The sequence below is a fragment of the Leucoraja erinacea genome, chromosome 41, assembly GCF_028641065.1.
Source record: "Leucoraja erinacea ecotype New England chromosome 41, Leri_hhj_1, whole genome shotgun sequence".
Classification (NCBI taxonomy): Eukaryota; Metazoa; Chordata; class Chondrichthyes; order Rajiformes; family Rajidae; genus Leucoraja; species Leucoraja erinaceus.
This window is the reverse complement of record NC_073417.1, coordinates 1589857-1611604: the sequence shown is the minus strand read 5'-3', so window position 1 is coordinate 1611604 and position 21748 is coordinate 1589857. Positions and strand designations below refer to the sequence as shown.

The 21748-nt window shown below is 46.8% G+C and overlaps 1 protein-coding gene across 1 annotated transcript in view; it reads right to left on the bottom strand.

Moving 5' to 3' along the window:
- Positions 1-21748, bottom strand: part of LOC129714803 (teneurin-3-like) — a 282436-nt gene that overhangs the window by 209177 nt on the left and 51511 nt on the right. The window contains 1 exon segment of the mRNA XM_055664649.1: positions 2837-2935. Within this exon segment, the coding sequence (XP_055520624.1) occupies positions 2837-2935 (99 nt within the window).

The window sequence follows — 21748 nt, the reverse complement described above, 5'->3', positions numbered from 1 at the left end:
AGGACCGAGATGAGAAAATCATTTTTTACACAGAGAGTGGTGAATCTGTGGAATTCTCTGCCACAGAAGGTAGTTGAGGCCAGTTGATTGACTATATTTAAGAGGGAGTTAGATGTGGCCCTTGTGGCTAAAGGGATCAGGGGGTATGGAGAGAAGGCAGGGATGGGATACTGAGTTGGATGATCAGCCATGATCGCATTGAATGGCGGTGCAGGCTCGAAGGGCCGATGGACCTACTCCTGCACCTAATTTCTATGTTTCTGTAGGAGCGAGCGGATGTTAGTGCGCGGGGATCACTGATTGGCGAGGATTCAGTGGACCGAAGGGTCTGTTTCCGTGCTGTATCTCTAAACTAAACTACACTAAAACCTCGGGCAAAACCCACGCAAGTCACGGGCAGAACGTACAAACTCCGTACAGACAGCACCCGTGGTCAGGATGGAACCCGGGTCTCAGGCGCTGTGAGGCAGCAACTCTACCGCTGCGCCACCTCGCCTACTACAGTAAAAATATCCTCTGTGAATGACGGCATTGTTAGAAATGTTTGCTTTTTAAGAAACCATGTCGGGCCCGGTGGTAACTTAAATAAGCTTGGACTTATCCTGACTGAAACGTTCCACGGTGACCCAGTTAGCAGCCAATAACTCCAAGAATGAACATGACGCTCAATGTGAAACTGGGAACGGGGAAGGGGGTGAGGGTCTCAATGGGAATGTACTGCTCTGATTTCTGATGTTAGTGATCAGATTGAAAAGGCTTGAATTGTCCACACAGATTGCCATTGGAGTTGCAATAGACAATAGGTGCAGGAGGAGGCCATTTGGTCCTTCGAGCCAGCACCACCATTCAATGTGATCATGACTGACCATCCCCAATCAGTACCCCGTTCCTGCCTTCCCCCCATATCCCCTGACTCTGCTATCTTTAAGAGCCCTATCTAGCTCTCTCTTGAAAGCATCCAGAGAACCCGCCTCCACCGCCCTCTGAGGCAGAGAATTCCACAGACTCACCGCTCTCTGTGAGAAAAAGTGTTTCCTCGTCTCTGTTCTAAATGGCTTACTCCTTCTTCTTAAACTGTGGCCCCTGCTTCTGGACTCCCCCAACATCGGGAACATGTTTCCTGCCTCCAGCGTGCCCAAGCCCTTAACGATCTTGAACGAGGACTGGTCTGAATGCGATGTGTAGGAAGGAACTGCAGATTGGCAGATGCTGTCCACTGTGTATTTGCATTCCGTTGCTAAAACTCATCAACTATTCCAAACTCGAGCGATGCTGATGAGAATGCAGGGGAAAGAAAGCACTGGGGATCTTGCTTTGAAGAATGCAGTCATCCAAGTTGACTCGTCAGTGAACAGACAGGACATGTAGGTTTAAAACATAGGTAGACACAAAATGCCGGAGTAACTCAGCTATGAGAATGCAGGGTGACTTGGACAGGTTGGGTGAGTGGGCAGACGCATGGCAGACGCAGTTTAATGTGGATAAATGTGAGGTTATCCACTTTGGTAGCCAAAACAGGAAGGCAGATTATTATCTAAAAGGTGTCGAGTTGGGAAAAGGGGAAGTACAACGGGATCTGGGGGGTCCTTGTTCATCAGTCAATGACAGGAATGAACAGGTACAGCAGGCAGTGAAGAAAGCTAATGGCATGTTGGCCTTCAAAACAAGAGTTGAGTGTAGGAGCAAAGAGGTCCTTCAGCAGTTGTACAGGGTGCTAGTGAGACCACACCTGGAGTATTGTGTGCAGTTTTGGTCCCCTAATTTGAGGAAGGACATCCTTGCTATTGAGGGAGTGCAGTGTAGGTTTAGAAGGTAAATTCCCGGGATGGCGGGACTGTCATATGCTGAGAGAATGGAGCGGCTGGGCTTGTACACTCTGGAGTTTAAAAGGATGAGAAGATATCTTATTGAAACATGTAATGTTATTAAGGGTTTGGACACACTAGAGGCAGGAAACATGTTCCCGATGTTGGGGGAGTCCAGAATCAGGGGCCACAGTTTAAGAATAAGGGCTAAGCCATTTAGAACGGAGACGAGGAAACACTTTTTCACACAGAGAGTGGTGAGTCTGTGGGATTCTCTGCCTCAGAGGGCGGTGGAGGCTGGTTCTCTGGATGCTTTTAAGAGAGAGCTAGATAGGGCTCTTAAAAATAGCAGACGGAGTCAGGGGATATGGGGAGAAGGCAGGAACGGGGTACTGATTGGGGGTGATCAGCCATGATCACATTGAATGGCGGTGCTGGCTCGAAGGGCCGAATGGCCTACTCCTGCACCTATTGTCTATTGATGGGCAGCATCACTGGAGAGAAGGAATGGGCGATGTTTCGGGATGAGTCTGAAGATGGGTCACCCAATTCCTTCTCTCCAGTGATGCTGCCCGTCTTGCTTAGTGACTCCACCATTTTGTGTCCATCAATGGTTGGTCTTTCTTGTTCCTCCGCAGACCTTTAGAGACGTTTTAAATGTGGCTTCCCTGGCACCTGCAATGCCGGAGGATCGAACCAATATTTCCTGTATGTACGCTAGTGGAACCAGAACCAGTCTCAAAGGAAGATTTTATTTTTTTTAAATGGACACAAAGTGCTGGAGTAACTCTTGTCTGAATGTGAAATGAGTTGTTGCTCGGCTGACAGAGAAGTGATTTTGTTTCGTGGCCTTGTGCCAGAGAATGCGGCTATGAATAGAGATTTCAGAAGACAGAATCCGAGACAGGGTTTCTCGGTTTCCCCGAAAATGTCACGAGTGTGTCGTCAATTAGGACGGAAATTGGCTCCCCCTTTGGCTTGATGTTTGCAGCTCGCATCACTTTTTGTCTTTGCTTTTCAGAATGACGTACCCGTCACCGTAACTCCCATCGTGACACGGTGGGGTAAAAACATCCATCTCTATTAGGTTGTCATGCCCATTTTCAAGAACTGCCTGCTTTGCTAATTTTCTATGTGCAGAAACGAGATACAAAGCAAGTTAAAAAGGTGGACCTCGGCAAAGCATTTTACCGACAACATCTGAAACGGCAATCAGGCGACAATATATATATATATATATATATATATATATATATATATATATGTGTGTATAAGGTATAAGACCACACTTAAATCAAGTACGTTGTGTTAAGGCCTGCAAGCATTTGTAACACAGGGTAAAAGAAACACAGTTCCCATCTCCTCCGAATGATTGAATGATGCTTTCTGGTTACCTGTGATATTCTTCACAAGGTATGCAAAGAGTCACCACATAAAGGGCACCAATTACAAAGTATCCCACGCTGGGACCACCTTGGCTCTCCTCCCCCCCCCCGTTTACGGCAGTCCCCGCACACCAAGGGTCCTCCTTTGTTCTTGTGGCGCGTCTCGTCTCGGCCTCACCGCAACTTGCAACGCATTCCAGCCACCTGAAGCTATTCAGAAAGTAAGTTGACCTCAATAGTCACCTATTCATGTTCTCCACAGATGCTGCCTGACCCGCTGAGTTACTCCAGCACTCTGTGAAACGTCACCTATCCATGTTCTCCACAGATGCTGCCTGACCCGCTGAGTTACTCCAGCACTCTGTGAAACGTCACCTATCCATGTTCTCCACAGATGCTGCCTGACCCGCTGAGTTACTCCAGCACTCTGTGAAACGTCACCTATCCACGTTCTCCACAGATGCTGCCTGACCCGCTGAGTTACTCCAGCACTCTGTGAAACGTCACCTATCCACGTTCTCCACAGATGCTGCCTGACCCGCTGAGTTACTCCAGCATTTTGTGTCTTTTTTTAGAGATGTTAGAGAGGTAATATCGCAACGTCTAAGAAACATTTGGACAGGTACATGGCTAGGACAAGTTTAGACCAGGGGTTCCCAACCTATTTGTCCCGTTTACCCCTGGTAACTTTAATAGGACATAACAATGTCATTTCACTATTGAGGAACAACTAATGATGAACAGATACTGGTTTACCAGAACCAAACACAGTCAGTCAATGAGAAAAAATATGTACAAATCCACAATCTACAAATTTACCCCATGCGTCGATGAAACGTACCCCCTTGAGGGATAAATTGACCACAGGTTGGAAACCCTTGGTGTAGAGGGATATGGGCCTGACACAAGCAGGTGGGACTAGTGCAGATGGGGCATGTTGATCGGCGTGGGCAAGTTGGGCCTGTTTCCACGCTGTATAACTCTGTGACTCCACATAGACAGCACCCGTAGTCAGGATCGAACCCGGGTGTCTGGCACTGTAAGGCAGCAACTCTACCGCTGAGTCACTGTTCCTTCCATAAGCTAGGGTACCGTCCGATTCACCTCTACCCCATTGCGGACATTGGACTTTGTCTGTGGAACTGATGCGCTACAATGCCTAGAACTATATTCTGCACTCTGTATCTTCCCCTTTGCTCCACCTATTGTCCGAAGTCTAAACTCGTGAGAAGAGGTGATCGATGGTCGGCGTGGATCCGGTGGGCAAGTTTCCATGCTGTATCAGGAATGTAACAGGAATGTTTTAAACTTATAGGAAAGAACTGCAGATGCTGGTTTAAATCAGACTGAAGAAGGGTCTCGACCTGAAACATATAAGATTTTTTAGGGCTTGGGCACACTACAGGCAGGAAACATGTTCCCAATGTTGGGGGAGTCCCGAACCAGGGGCCACAGTTTACGAATAAGGGTTAAGGAGATGAGGAAACACTTTTTCTCACAGAGAGTGGTGAGTCTGTGGAATTCTCTGCCTCAGAGGGCGTTGGGGGCAGGTTCTCTGGATTCTCAAGAGAGAGCTAGATAGGGCTCTTAACGATAGCGGTCAGGGGATATGGGGAGAAGGCAGGAACGGGGTACTGATTGGGGATGTTCAGCCATGATCACATTGAATGGCGGTGCTGGCTCGAAGGGCCAAATGGCCTACTCCTGCACCTATTGTCTATTATCACCCATTCCTTCACTCCAGATGTGCTGCCTGTCCTGCAGAGTTACTCTGGCATTTTGTGCCCACCTATGTTTTAAAGCTACATGTCCTGTCTGTTCACTGACGAGTCAACTTGGATGACTTCACTCTTCAAAGCAAGATCCCCAGTGCTTTCTTTCCCCTGCATTCTCATCAGCATCGCTCGAGTTTGGAATAGGCGATAAGTTTTAGCAACGGAATGCAAATACACAGTGGACTGCATTTGCCAATTCTCCCGACACAGAAATCATTTCCGTTGCCAGGTCTCGAGGGCCTGAGCTATAGGAAGAGTTTGGGCAGGCTAGGACTTGGAGCGCAGATGGATGAGGGGTGATCTCACATAAGACCATGAGGGAACTAGATAGGGTGAATGACTTTGCCCAGAGTGGAGGAATCAAGCAACAGATGCCATAAGTTTAAGGTGAGAGGGGAATAGTGTAAAGCCTAGATGGAGTGGATGTTTCCACTGGTGGGAGAGGCTAGGACCAGAGGACACACTTTAAGAAAGGAGATGAGGAGGAATTTCTTTAGTCAGAGGTTTGTGAATCTGTGGAATTCGTTGCCACAGACGGCTGTGGAGGCCAAGTCAGTCGATTTTTGTAAGGCAGAGATTGACAGGTTCTTGATTAGGACGGGTGTCAGGGGTTATGGGGAGAAGGCAGGAGAATGAGAGGGAACGATAGATCATGTACCCACATTGTATCTTGTACAAATTGTACAATTGTACAATTTTGGTCGCCCAATTATAGGAAGGATGTCAACAAAATAGAGAGAGTACAGAGGAGATTTACTAGAATGTTGCCTGGGTTTCAGCAACTAAGTTACAGAGATAGGTTGAACAAGTTAGGTCTTTATTCTCTGGAGCGCAGAAGGTTAAGGGGGGACTTGACAGAGGTCTTTAAAATGATGAGAGGGATAGACAGAGTTGATGTGGACAAGCTTTTCCCTTTGAGAATAGGGAAGATTCAAACAAGAGGACATGACTTCAGAATTAAGGGACAGAAGTTTAGGGGTAACATGAGGGGGAACTTCTTTACTCAGAGAGTGGTTGCTGTGTGGAATGAGCTTCCAGTGGAAGTGGTGGAGGCAGCTTAGGTTTTATCGTTTAAAAATGAATTGGATAGGTATATGGATGGGAAAGGAATGGAGGGTTATGGTCTGAGTGCAGGTAGATGGGACTAGGGGAGAATAAGTGTTTGGCACGGACTAGAAGGCCGAGATGGCCTGTTTCCGTGCTGTAATTGTTATATGGTTATATGGTATAGGTACATGGATTTGGGCCAAACGCGGGCAGGTGCGAAGGATGAGAAGGGAATGGAGGGTTATGGTATGAGTGCAGGCAGGTGGGACTAAGGGAAAAAAGGTTGTTCGGCACGGACTTGTAGAGCCGAGATGGCCTGTTTCCGTGCTGTAATTGTTATATGGTTATCTCTAAACTAAATGAAACAAAACTAAACTAAACATGGACAGAAAAAGCTGGAGTAACTCAGTGGGTCAGAATAGGTGACGTTTCAGGTTCACAACACTTAGACAATAGACAACAGGAGTAGGCCATTCGGCCCTTCGAGCCAGCACCGGCATTCACTGTGATCATCCACAATCAGTACCCCGTTCCTGCCTTCTCCCCATATCCCCTGACTCCGCTATCTTTAAGAGCCCTAACCAACTCTCTCTTGAAAGTATCCAGAGAATTGGCCTTCACTGCCTTCTGAGGCAGAGAATTCCACAGATTCACAATCCTCTGTGTGGGGGTTCTTAAGACTGAGAGTCAGGGGAAAAAACTAAACTAAACTAAACTAAACTAAATTAAGTAGTCATAAGTTGTAATGAAAGTAATTCTCAGGCAAACAGTTCCTTCCAGTTCTCGTCAAAACACTTTTGTACTAATATAGTCAGTGACAAATGAATGACTTGCCCCGAAACATTTTATGGAAGAATTTTCTTAATAAAAGTCTACATTTTCGACACTCTCATTTTAAATGTACGTTGTTAAGGAGTGCTATTAATGTGTCAGAAATTAAATCTATCGGGGAAATGAGTGCATCACATGATGTCAAGTCGTTCGAAAGCACTTTAGAGCTAATGAAATATTTTTGAATAGTAGTCACAGCAGTTGTAAAGGAATAATCACGGGTTGATTAGCAGTTGTATACATGCATCATTGGGATTGGGCCATAAATGTTTGTCAGTCCTTGCATGCCATATTTCAGTGCAAATGTGGGTACTTATTCTTCAATGCTGCTGTTAAGTAGCTCACACGCTAGGAATTCTTTTAGCAAAAACTTCATTTTAGTTGAGTCATAGAGTGATACAGTGAGGATAACAGGCCCTTCAGGCCCAACGCGCCCAGACCGGCCAACAATGTCCCAGCTACACTAGTCCCACCTGCCTGCGCTTGGTCCATATCCCTCCAACCCTGTCCTATCCATGTACCTGTCCAACTGTTTCTTGAACTTTCAAGAGAGAGCTTGATAGGGCTCTTAAAGACAGCGGAGTCAGAGAATATGGGGAGAAGGCAGGAACGGGGTACTGATTGGGGATGATCAGCCACGATCACATTGAATGGCGTGAAGGGCCGAATGGCCTACTCTTGCGCCTATTGTCTATTGTCTATTGAATGTAGGGATAGTCCCAGCCTCAACTACATCCTCTGGCAGCTCGTTCCATACACCCACCACCCTTTGTGTGAAAACGTTACCCCTCTGATTCTTATTAAATCTTTTCCCCTTAATCTTGAACCTATGTCCTCTGGTCCTCGATTCCCCTACTCTGGACAAGAGACTCTGTGCATTTACCCGATCTATTCCTCTCATGATTTTATACACTTCTATAAAATCACCCCTCATCCTCCTGCGCTCCAAGGAATAGAGTCCCAGCCTACTCTACCTCTCCCCATAGCTCAGATACTTGAGTCCTGGCAACATTCTCATAAATCTTCTCTGAACCCTTTCCAGCTTGACAACATCTTTCCTATAACATGGTGCCCAGAACTGAACACGATATTCTAAATGCGGTCTCACCAACATCTTATACAACTGCAACATGACCTCCCAACTTCTATACACAATACTCTGACTGATGAAGGCCAATGTGCCAAAAGCCTTTTCGACCACCTTATCTGCCTGCGACTCCACCTTCAAGGAACCATACACCTGTTCTCCTAGATCCCTCTCCTCTACAACACTACCCAGAGGACTACCATTCACTGTGTAGGCCCTGCCCTTGTTCGACGTCCCAAAATGTAACACCTCACACTTCATTGTATTTAACTCCATCAACCATTCCTCCGCCCACCTGGCCAATCGATCCAGATCCTGCTGCAATCGTTCACAACCATCTTCACTATCTGCAAAACCACCCACTTTTGTCTCATCAGCAAACTTGCTAGTCTTGCCCTGTGTGTTCTCATCTAAATCATTGATGTAGTTTTTAGAGATACAGCGCGGAAACTGTCCCTTCAGCCCACCGAGTCCGCAGGGACCTGCGATCCCCGCACACTAACACTACCCGACACACACTGGGGACAATTGCATACCAATACCAAACCAATTAACCAACAAACCTGTACGTGGGGAGATCAAGGGGTGAAGATGCCATCCCACCCTGCCGACGATTTGCAGACGAGTCATATATTACAATCGCCCCACACTCTTAAATCTCTACTCCTACATCACCATTTCTTCTTTGATCGGACTTTACTGGCTTTACCTTGCACTAAACGTTATTCCCTTTATCCTGTATCTGTACAATGTAAATGGCTCGATTGTAATCATGCATTGTCTTTCCGCAACAAAAGCCTTTCACTCCACTTCAGGACACATGGCAATCAACTAATTCTAACTGAACTGAACTGGAAGGGATGTTTTAAAAAGAACTGCAGAAGCTGGTAAATTGGAGGTAGACCAAAATGCTGGAGAAACTCAGCGGGTGAGGCAGCATCTATGGAGAGAAGGAAGAGGTGACGTTTCATTGTCTCGACCCGAAACGTCACCTATTCCTTCGCTCCATAGATGCTGCCTCACCCGCTGAGTTTCTCCTGCATTTTCGTCTACCCTTTAACTACATACATTTTTCCTCATCTCCTTTCTAATGGTATGTCCTTTTATTCTGAGGCTGTGGCCTCTGGTCCTGGACTCTCCCACTAGTTCATTGAACACTCTACCAATGTTCATTGGTAACATTCAGACATCTCGTCTAGGATCAGAGGGCACAGGCTCACAATAAAAGGACGTACCTTTAGAAAAGGGATGAGGAGGAATTTATTTTGACAGAGGGTGGTGAATCTGTGGAATTCTTTGCCACAGACGGCCGTGGAGGTCAAGTCAGTGGATATTTTTAAGGCAGAGATAGACAGGTTCTTGATTAGTGCAGGTGTCAGTGGTTATGGGGAGAAGGCAGGAGAATGGGGCTGAGAGGGAGAGATATATCAACCATGATTGAATGGTGCTGGACATGAACTTGTGAACTTTAGACTTCAGAGACAGTGTGGAAACAGGCCCTTCAGCCCATCAATTTTTCCTGCATCTGCAGTCCCTTCTTAAGCATTTAGTTAAAGGGTGGTGAATCTATGGGATTTGTTGCCACTGACAGCTGTGGAGGCCATCAATGGATATTTTTTTAAGTCCGAGATTGGCAGATTCTTGATTAGTACGGGTGTCGGGGGGGTTATGGGGAGAAGGCAGGAGAATGGGGTTAGGAGGGAGAGATAGATCAGCCATGATTGAATGGCAAAGTAGACTTGATGGGCCGAATGGCCTAATTCCGCTCCTGCCATTTTAGAACTTGTGAGCGAGAGTCTGAAGTGAACCAACAGTGAGGAATTCAAAAAGCGTGGGAGTGGAAGTCTGCTGACATAGTGATTACATCATGAGCCCAGAGCCCTGATCTGATCACTCATCCAGATGTATTTCTCGTGGGCAGCGTACAACCAAGTGGCATGAATATTGATTTCTCTAACTTCCAGTAACCCTTGCACCCCCTCTTTCTCCGTCCCTCCCTCACCCAAGTTGTCGTGCGAGCTTCAAAGCTGTCTTGTTGGGTCTCATTACCTGTAACTCATTTTCACCCAGCCCAAAGCACACCGAGTCCGCGCCGACCAGCGATCCCCGCACACTAACACAACAGACAATAGACAATAGACAATAGTGCAGGAGTAGGCCGTTCGGCCCTTCGAGCCAGCACCGCCATTCAATGTGATCATGGCTGATCATCCCCAATCAGTACCCCGTTCCTGCCTTCTCCCCATATCCCCTGACTCCGCTATTTTTAAGTGCCCTATCTAGCTCTCTCTTGAAAGTATCCAGAGAACCTGCCTCCACCGCCCTCTGAGGCAGGGAATTCCACAGACACACAACTCTCTGTGTGAAAAAGTGTTTCCTCGTCTCCGTTCTAAATGGCTTACCCCTTATTCTTAAACTGTGGCCCCTGGTTCTGAACTCCCCCAACATCGGGAACATGTTTCCTGCCTCTAGCGTGTCCAAACCCTTAACAACGTTATATGTTTCAATGAGATCCCCTCTCATAGAAACATAGAAATTAGGTGCAGGAGTAGGCCATTCGGCCCTTCGAGCCTGCACCGCCATTCAATATGATCATGGCTGATCATCCAACTCAGTATCCCGTACCTGCCTTCTCTCCTCCTCCTTCTAAACTCCAGAGTGTACAAGCCCAGCCGCTCCATTCTCTCAGCATATGACAGTCCCGCCATCCCGGGAATTAACCTTGTAAACCTACGCTGCACTCCCTCAATAGCAAGAATGTCCTTCCTCAAATTCGGGGACCAAAACTGCACACAATATGGCTGATCATGGCTATGAACACCATCCTACACACACTGGGGACTATTTTGTTTACATTTATACCGAGCCAATTCACCTTCGTTTTTGGAGTGTGGAAGAATACCAGAAAACACGAGGAAAACCCACGCAGGTCACGGGGAGAACATGTAAACTCCACCCACACACAGCACCCGCAGTCAGGATTGAACCTGGGCCTCTGGCGCTGTAAGGCAGCAACTCTAGCGCTGCGCCACCGTGCCACCGTAGAGCTGTTCCAAAACGCTCAGCTAGACCTCAGCTAACAAAGGCCCGCTTCCTGTCTCATCGTTACCTTTTCGCATATCTTTAATTCATTTGTTCTATATCTCTCGTTTCCACTTTCCCCCGATTCTCGGCCTCTGAAGAAGGGTCTCGACCTGAGACGCCACCTAATCCTTTTCTCCAGAGATGCTGCCTGACCCACTGAGTTACTCCAGCATTTTGGTGACTATCTACTGATCCAGTGATATGAATCCAAATCCTACGGAGGCAGCTGAGGAACTCAAGTGAAACAACAGCTTGCACAAGTAATGATAACCATAGATCCATTGGACAGTTGCAAACCTCCATCTGGCCCACTAATGTTCAGTAGAGCAAGAGATAGTCACAGATTGATACATCGTTGAAACAGGCCCTTCATCACAACTTGCCCACACCGACCAACATGCCCACCCATCTACACTAGTCCCACACCAACCAACATGCCCCCACCCGTCTACACTAGTCCCACCCGACCAACATGCCCCACCCATCTACACTAGTCCCACACCGACCAACATGCCCCACCCATCTACACTAGTCCCACACCAACCAACATGCCCCACCCGTCTACACTAGTCCCACCTGCCTGCATTTGGTTCATATCCGGGATCCTATTGAAACATGTAAGATTATTAAGGGTTTGGACACGCTAGAGGCAGGAATCATGTTCCCAATGTTGGGGGAGTCCAGAACCAGGGGCCACAGTTTAAGAATAAAGGGTAAGCCATTTAGAACGGAGATGAGGAAACACTTTTTCACGCAGGGTATTGTGAGTCTGTGGAATTCTCTGCCTCAGAGGGCGGCGGAGGCCAGTTCTCTGGATACTTTCAAGAGAGAGCTAGATAGGGCTCTTAAAGATAGCGGAGTCAGGGGATATGGGGAGAAGGCAGGAACGGGGTAGTGATTGGGGGATGATCAGCCAATCATGGCGGTGCTGGCTTGAAGGGCCGAATGGCCTACTCCTGCATCTATTGTCCATTGTCTATCCCTCTAAACCTGTCCTAGCTATGCACCTGTCTAAATGGCTTTGAAATGTGGTTTAGTTTCATGTAGTTGAATGTCACGTGTACCGAGGTACAGTGAAAAGCTGTTTTGTTGCGTGCTACCCGGTCTGTGGTAAACACCAAATATGACCACAATCGAGCCGTCCACTGTGAACGGATACAGGATAAACGGAATAACTTTTAAGGGCCTGCCCACTGTACGAGGAAATTCACGAGTTCTCCCGAGTTTTCCCCCGATTCGAACTCGGAGAATGTCCGTAGCGGGTCCGTGGGAGTTCGTGGATGTCCCGTAGCGGCTCGTACGAGTAACGGTAGGTACTCGGGAAATCCGGTATCTCGTGACGTTTTTTCAACACTGTGAAAAATGTCCACGAGTAAAAAAATACTCGTGATGAAATTTTTTTAATAGTTTTTACTCGTACGAGCCGCTACGGGACATCCACGACCTCCTACGGACCCGCTACGGACATTCTCCGAGCTCGAATCAGGGGAAAACTCGGTAGAACTCTTGAATTACCTCGTACAGTGGGACAGGGGCTTTAGTGCAAGTTGGGATGTCAGGACTTTCATATGAAGAAAGACTGGATAGACTCGGTTTGTACTCGCTAGAATTTAGAAGATTGAGGGGGGATCTTTATAGAAACTTACAAAATTCTTAAGGGGTTGGACAGGCTAGATGCAGGAAGATTATTCCCGATGTTGGGGAAGTCCAGAACAAGGGGTCATAGTTTAAGGATAAGGGGGAAAATCTTTTAGGACCGAGATGAGGAAAACTTTTTTTACACAGAGAGTGGTGAATCTGTGGAATTCTCTGCCGCAGAAGGTAGTTGAGGCCAGTTCATTGGCTATATTTAAGAGGGAGTTAGATGTGGCCCTTGTGGCTAAAGGGATCAAGGGGTATGGAGAGAAGGCAGGAACAGGATACTGAGTTGGATGATCAGCCATGATCATATTGAATGGCGGTGCAGGCTCGAAGGTCCGAATGGCCTACTCCTGCACCTATTTTCTATGTTTCTATGTTTCTAAAGTCCCATTAACTCTCTGCCACAGAAGGTAGTTGAGGCCAGTTCATTGGCTATATTTAAGAGAGAGTTAGATGTGGCCCTTGTGGCTAAAGGGATCAGGGGGTATGGAGAGAAGGCAGGTACAGGATACTGAGTTGGATAATCAGCCGATCATATTGAATGGCGGTGCAGGCTCGAAGGGCCAAATGGCCTACTCCTGCACCTATTGTCTATGTTTCTATGTAAAGATAGTCCAAGGGTCACCAATGAGGTAGATGGTAGGTCAGGGTTGCTCTCTAGTTGGTGATAGAATGGGTCAGTTCTCTATGTGGCTACCAATGTATCAATGTGGCCTTTTTAAGTGGCATTTCATGACTAGTCCATGGGAGGAGAGGTGAAGAAAGGTCTTGACTTGAAACCTCACCCATTCCTTCTCTCTACAGATGCTGCCTGTCTCCCTCAGTTACTCCAGCATTTTGTTACTCCAGTATCTACGGAGGATAGGTGAAACCAGTAGATACAATCTGGTGAATGGGTAGAAACAAAAGTGCTGGTTTATACCAAATATAGACACAATGTGTTGGAGTAACTCAACGGGTCAGGCAGCATCTCTGGAGAAAAAGGTAGGTGACATTTCAGGTCGGGAACCTTCTTCAGACCCAAACACCGACATGTCACCCCTCCTTCTTCCTCATAGGTGCTGCCTGACCCGCTCAGTTACTCCAGCACTTTGCGTTTGTCTTTGGTGAATGGGTAAGTTGAGTCAAGATTGAGAAATCAGTTTGAATTTGAACCACAATAACGTATAAGAACAAAAAGGGGCAGCACGGTGGCGCAGTGGTAGAGTTGCTGCCTTACAGAGGCCGGGTTCCATCCTGACCACGGGTGCTGTCTGCGCGGAGTTTGCACGTTCTCCCCGTGAATTGCGTGGATTTTCTATGAGAATTTTGGTTCCTCCCTTACTCCAAAAGACGCACAGATTTGTTGGTTCATTGGCTTAGTATTAATGTAAAAACTGTGTGTAGGATAGTGTACATGTGCAGGGATCGCTGGTCGATGGGGACTCAGTAGGCCCAAGAGCCTGTTTCCGCCCTGTGTCTGTAAACTGCACTAACACTAAACTAAAAACTGGATAAAATGAAGACATTGTAGTCTCTTTCAATTTAGTACCATGGAAGATTAGTTTTAAACCAGTAGTTTTTCCAATTAATTTATCACAATTGACCTAAATCTAAAAGGACTGATATAGACTGCGTATAGACTTATGATTTATTGAATAAGACCATGATTAATCTAATTCTCTATTAGAGGTGCTATAAGTTCATATAGACTTTATTAGACAAGTTATGAAGAAAGTAAATTTGTTCTTTCTTGAAAAATAAAGTCAATACTCATAGATTTTATATTCATGAAAAATTAACCTTGGAATTGTCTATGAAATTAAACCATTTGCATCTCACACAGTCCCTCATTAATGTAGACTTTCATAAAGAGTGTTACAAGGCACCCTACAACAGTTCTATTAGCACACTTGAAACGGATGGGATTAATGGCTAACATATCTATTGCATCCGCTGCTCTAGATGTCAGCTGCTCTACATCGGTGAGACCAAGCGTAGGCTTGGCGATCGTTTCGCCCAACTCCTCCGCTCGGTTCGCAATAACCAACCTGATCTCCCGGTGGCTCAGCGCTTCAACTCCCCCTCCCATTCCGATTCTGACCTTTCTGTCCTGGGCCTCCTCCATGGCCAGAGTGAGCCCCACTGCAAATTGGAGGAGCAGCACCTCATATTTCGCTTGGGTAGTTTACACCCCAGCGGTATGAACATTGACTTCTCCAATTTCAGGTAGTCCCTGCTTTCTCCCTCCTTCCCCTCCCCTTCCCAGCTCTCCCACAGCCCACTGTCTCCGCCTCTTCCTTTCTTTTTTCCCATCCCCCGCCCACATCAGTCTGAAGAAGGGTCTCGACCCAAAACGTCGCCTATTCCTTCGCTCCATAGATGCCGCCTCACCCGCTGAGTTTCTCCAGCATTTTTGTCTGCATTCGATTAATGGCTAAAGTGCCTGCAGAACTAAAGGGCCTGTCCCACTGTACGAGGTAATTCAAGAGCTCTCCCCAGTTTTAAAAAAATCAAACTCGTGGTAAATAGGTAGAATGTACGTAGCGGGTACGTCGGAGCTCGGGGATGTCTCGTAGCGGCTCGTAACGCTAACGGCAGGTACTCAGGAAACGCGGTAACTCGTGAAGTTTTTTCAGCACTGTGAAAAATGTCCACGAGAGCCCTGTGTACCTACGAACGGCTATTACCATAATTCTCCGAGTTCGATTCAGGGGAAACTCGGGAGAACTCTTGAATTACCTCCTACAGTGGGACAGGCCCTTAAACTAGGAGAGGTCTACCAGAGTGCTGCCTGGATTTGAGGATACTAGCTATAAAATGAGGTGGGACACACTTCAGTTTAGTTTATTGTCACGTGTATCGAGGTACAGTGAAAAGCTTCTGTTGCGTGTTAACCAGTCAGCGGAAAGGTAATACATGATTACAATTGAGCCGTCCACAGTGTACAGATACATGATAAGGGAATGATGTTTAGTGCACGGGAAAGCCAGCAAAGTCCAATTAAGGATAGTCCGAGGTCACCAATGAGGTAGATAGTAGTTCAGCACTGCTCTCTGGTTGTGGTAGGATGGTTCAGTTGCCTGATAACAGCTGGGAAGAAACTGTCCCTGAATCTGGAGGTGTGCGTTTTCACACTTCTGTACCTCTTGCCTGATGGGAGAGGGGGAGAAGAGGGAGTGGCCAGGGTGCGACTGGTCCTTGATGATGCAGCTGGCCTTGCCGAGGCAGCGTGAGGTGTAGATGGAGTCAATGGCAGGGTGCCCTGGTCTGGGAGTAGATTCTGAAGAAGGGTCTCGACCTGAAACATCACCTATTCTTTTTCTCCAGAGATGTTGCCTGACCTAAAACTAAAATAGAACTAAAAAAACCCGCTGAGTTACTCCAGCTTTTTGTGTCTATCTTCAGTGTAAACCAACATCTGCAGTTCCTTCCCGCACATAAGGGGAGGGAGGTCGGTTTGGGTGATGGGCTGGGCTGGCTAAGCCCTTGCAGATTTCCGTCACTTCCATAGTTAAGCCCCTAATCTTTCTGCTCCACAACAGTTTCTTTGCTTTTGTACCAATAAAAATATCCTCAGTTCTCGTTTCAGTGCTTTCAGGAACAAAAACAGAGTGCCTCACACATCCCCGCAATTAAACCCATCTGCTGCAAGTTTGAAACACTGAGTTTCATTGTTTGTGCTGGAGCTTGCATCCATTTACACTGGGCAGAGCTGGCTGGCTCCACAGACTGATTGATATAGGGGTCAAATCTTTCCTCTGCCCTTTCTGCAGAAGATGTTTTATGCAGGACCTTTACAGCAGCTTAAAACGTTGTTGTTGTTTATTATGTGTTCATATGCGTGTGTGTATATATATATATGGGTGCTGCATCCTAGTTGTTGGTTGCTTGCTCCAAACCTCGGCTGGAGCAGCATTGCTTGTGGCTGTAGAGACCAATGTGGGAGTGACAGTCTCTGTGGCAAAGGTCACATTTGTGTGTGTGTGGTCTCTGGTGTGTTGCAGTTGCTGCGCTCCTGTCTGCCAGCCCCCTTGTCTGCCACTGCGTTTCTCTTCCCCTGCTTTGAGATGTTGGTTCAGGGCACCCCTCCACTTTGTGCGGTCAGCTGCAAGGTTCTCCCAGGCCTCCACATCGACGTCGAGCGCCTTCACATATCTCTCTTGCAGGCATCCTCGTAACGTAGCTGGGGGCGGCTGATGGTTCTCCTCCCAGATGTCAGCTCTCCGCAGAGAGTTGCGAGTCTGTGGAATTCTCTGTCTCAGAGGGCGGTGGAGGCCGGTTCCCAGGATACTTTCAAGAGAGAGCTGGATAGGGCTCTTAAAAATAGCGGAGTCAGGGGATATGGGGAGAAGGCAGGAACGGGGTACTGATAGGGCATGATGAACCATGATCACATTGAATGGCTCGAAGGGCCGAATGGCCTACTCCTGCTCCTGTTGTCCATTGATGTCTTTTGGAATACGGCCATCCTCCATGCGGTGGACATGGCCCATCCACCACAGTCTGCGCTGCCTGAGTACATACTGGGATGGCCAGTGCAAGGCAGGATCTCGGCGTTGGACACTCTGTCTTGCCAGGATATGCCCAGGATACAGCGGATGCTTCTCAGGTGGAAGGTATGGAGTCTTCTCTCTTGCCTGCTATATGTAGCCCATATATATATATATATATATATATATATATATATACACACATACCTATACACACATATATATACTATATGTGATCTGTATATATATATATATATATATATATATATATATATATATATATATATATGTATACACAGTGTGTTCGATAGATCCCTACGTCAGAGCTTTGATCATCCCGACGAGAGGGCCTGCACATCGGGCCGTCCGTAGTGGTGACCACGGAGGGTCAAGGCTCCCGACCACGTATTCTGTTCTTTCTAATTGTATGGGCTGCATGGTAACTCAGTTCACTGTATCTTATGTGACAAATAAATGTGACCCTTGAACCTACATGCGTATATGTGGGTAAGTGTATATAAACACACACTGAACTATTTTTCTCATTTATTATATTGTTTACAGTGTACTATGTTCACATATTGTGTTGTGCTGCAGCAAGTCAACATGTCATTGTTCTATCCGGGACACAGGACAATAAAACACTCTAGACCAGTGGTTCCCAACGTGGGGTGTACGCCCCACAGGGGGGCAATTTGATTTTTAAGGGGGGCAATTGAGCAATATGAGGAGGTCTGGGTCCAAATTTTTGATTTTTATTTTTCTCTCTTTATTACCTGTGAATACTCTTTTATTATCATATTTATCATTATTATTATTTTAATACCACCTAATGTTTTTTTCTTTTTTTTTTACAATTTTTTAGTAATTTCTTGCTCAGAACTTTAACTGTCTTTTGTTTATTTCATTTTTCTTTTTCATGGATGCCATGTTCTTTTGAAGCTTGTTTAAACCAAGGTATTGGCGTTTTAAGCTTCTTCAGCTGAAACGGAGTTCACTTTTTAAATGATAAGAATTATATATCACCACATGGGGGGGGGCATTAGGAGTTTAGAGGTGATTAGGTGGGGCATGGCCAAAAAAAGGTTGGGAACCACTGCTCTAGACTATGGAACTGTAATACTCTCTGAAAGATTGATTCAGAAGGCTGTGGAGGCCAAGTTAGTGGATATGCTTAAGGCAGAGATAGATAGAGCAATTGCTACGGGTGTCACGGGTTACGGGGAGAAGGCAGGAGAATGGGAGGGAGGGATAGATCAGCCACGAGGAAACACTTTTTCTCACAGAGAGCTGTGAGTCTGTGGAATTCTCTGCCTCAGAGGGCGGTGGAGGCAGGTTCTCCGGACACTTTCAAGAGAGAGCTAGATAGGGCTCTTAAAAATAGCGGAGTCAGGGGATAGGGGATAGAGAGTGGTGGCTGTGTGGAATAAGCTTCCAGTGAAGGTGGTGGAGGCAGGTTCGTTTTTATCATTTAAAAATAAATTGGATAGTTATATGGACGGGAAAGGAATGGAGGGTTATGGTCTGAGCGCAGGTAGATGGGACTAGGGGAGAATACGTGTTCGGCTCGGACTAGAAAGGTCGAGATGGCCTGTTTCCGTGCTGTAATTGTTATATGGTTATATGGTTATATGATATGGGGAGAAGGCAGGAAAGGGATACTGATTGGGGATGATCAGCCATGATCACATTGAATGGCGGTGCTGGCTCAAAGGGCTGAATGGCCTACTCCTGCACCTATTGTCTATTGTCACTCCAAAACGTGCATATCCAGCCATCCATACCCCTCCATTCCCTGCATATCCATGTGCCTGTCTAAAAGCCTCTTAAACGCCTCTATCATATCTGCCTCCACTACCACCCCGGCAGCACGTTCCAGGGCCTCTGTGACTGCATGGCAGAACACGGAACTGTTCTCGTTTGATTATAATTCATATTTTAAGCGCAGAAAGGAATCATGAACTTTGTCAGCAGGATATTGAACCCACACTGAAAGAGCTGTTGTATTATTAAATGGCTGGGAAGAGTTTCTAAGTGTGGATTATCCTTGTTCATTTACTCCTCAGAGCATTAAACCCATTCCTGATCTCACACTTTGATGCCTGCCCTGAGCTGTGCCAGGGTGAAGTTCAGTTCACGAAACAGAAAATCTTCCCTTTGACATTCTATTAACTGCACTTGCAACATTACCAATGTTTATCCACAAGTTATGGGAGTAGAATTAGGCCACCCGGCCCATCAAGTCTGGCTGATCTCTGCCTCATAAAAGCCCTGTCCCACGGTACGAGTTCATTCCAAGAGTTCTCCCGAGTTTGCCCTGATTCGAACTCGGAGATTTACGGTAATGGCCACTCGTCGGTACTCTGGGCTCTCGTGGACATTTTTCAACATGTTGAAAAATCTGCACGAGTCTTCACGAGCTTACCGCGTTTCCCGAGTACCTGCCGTTAGCAGTTGCCGAAAAAATCGCCTAGTGGAACAGGCTGTTAACTCCCCTCTGACTAAAGAAGTTCCTCCTCACCTCCTTTCTAAAAGAGTGCCCTTTAATTCTGACACCAAACATCGATCCTGTTGAAACCATCAAAGGATTGATTCCCTTTAATGCTATAGCATTAAACCAGGCCCTTCGGCCCACCGAGTCCATGCCTGCTCACACTGTTTAGTTTAGTTTAATGATATAGCACGGAAACAGGCCATTCGGCCCACTGAGTCTATGCTGATCAGCGATCCCCGCACACTGACACTATCCTCACTAGGGACAATCTACAATTTTATCCAAGCTGATTAACCTACAAACCTGTACATCTTTGGAGTGTGGGAGGAAACCGGAGCACCCAGAGAAAACCCACATGGTCATGGGGAGAAGTTACAAACTCCGTACAGACAGCGCCCGTAGTCAGGATCGAACTCAGGTCTGTGGCGCCGCGAGGCAGCAACTCTACCGCTGCGCCAACGTGCCACCCAAATAAGAAGTCGGCCCATATCCTTCTAAACCTTTCCTATCCATTTACCTGTCCAAATGTTTTTTTTTTCAATGCTGTGATAGCCCCTGTGATCATGTGAAAAACCTCGACAAATCCCTAAATAACAAAACAAATCTGTGCTAATCAATGTGGCCTCACCAACCGTAGCAAACTCCACCCGCCTGAGGCGTTATGATGTGTACAACACAATGAGAGGGATATATCAAGTAGACGCACAGAGTCTCTTACGCAGAGTAGGGGAATCGAGGACCAGAGGACATGGGTTTAAGGTAAGGGGGGAGGGTAAGATTTAATAGGAACCTGAGAGGTAATTTTTTCAAACAAATTCACCGGAGGAGGTGGTTGAAGCAGGGACTATCTCAATGTTTAAGAAACGTTTAGACAGGAGCATGGAGAGGACAGGTTTAGAGGGATATGGGCTAAACGCAGTCAGGTGGGACTAGTGTAGACGGGGCATAGTCATATAGTGAAACAGTGTGGAAACAGGTCCTTCGGTCCAGCTTGTCCACACCGCCAACAATGTCCCAGCTACACTGGTCCCACTTAGAAACATAGATAGAAACATAGAAAATAGGTGCAGGAGGAGGCCATTCGAGCCAGCACCACCATTCATTGTCATCATGGCTGATCGTCCCCAATCAGTACCCCGTGCCTGCCTTCTCCCCATATCCCTTGATTCCACTAGCCCCTAGAGCTCCATCTAACTCTCTCTTAAATCCATCCAGTGATTTGGCCTCCACTGCCCACTTGACTGCGCTTGGTCCATATCCCTCCAAACCCGTCCTATCCATGTACCTGTCTAACTGTTTCTTAAATGTGTGACAGTCCCAGCCTCAACTACCTCCTCTGGCAGCTCGTTCAATACACCCACCACCCTTTGTGTAAAAAAGTTACCCCTCGGATTCCTGTTCAATCTTTCCCCCTTCACATTGAACCTGTGTCCTCTGGTCCTCGATTCCCCTACTCTGGGCAAGAGATTCTGTGCATCTACCCGATCTATTCCTCTCATGATTTTGTACACCTCTATAAGAGGTATGGGCAAGTTGGGCCGAAGGGCCTGTTTCCACGCTGTATCATCGCTATCTGACTGTAGGTAAGAGCTGATGAAAGAGACTAATGGGATTTCTGTATAAAGATCCAGTACAGTCTCAATGGGCCAAATGGCCTCTTTCTGCTCTTTAGTTTCGAGATAAAGCAATAGACAATAGACACTAGGTGCAGGAGTAGGCCATTCGGACCTTCGAGCCAGCACTGCCATTCGATGTGATCATGGCTGATCATCCCCAATCAGTGCCCCGTTCCTGCCTTTTCCCCATATCCCCTGACTCCGCTATTTTTAAGAGCCCTATCTAGCTCTCTCTTGAAAGCATCCAGAGAACCGACCTCCACCGCCCTCTGAGGCAGAGAATTCCACAGATTCACCACACTCTGTGTGAAAAAGTGTTTCCCCGTCTCTGTTCTAAATGGCCTATTCCTTATTCTTAAACTGTGGCCCCTGGTTCTGGACTCCCCCAACATTGGGAACATGTTTCCTGCCTCTGGCGTGTCCAAACCCTTAACAATCTTATATGTTTAGCATGGAAACAAGCCCTTCATCCCACTCTATGACTGTGTGCCTCCAAACCAGTAGGTGAATC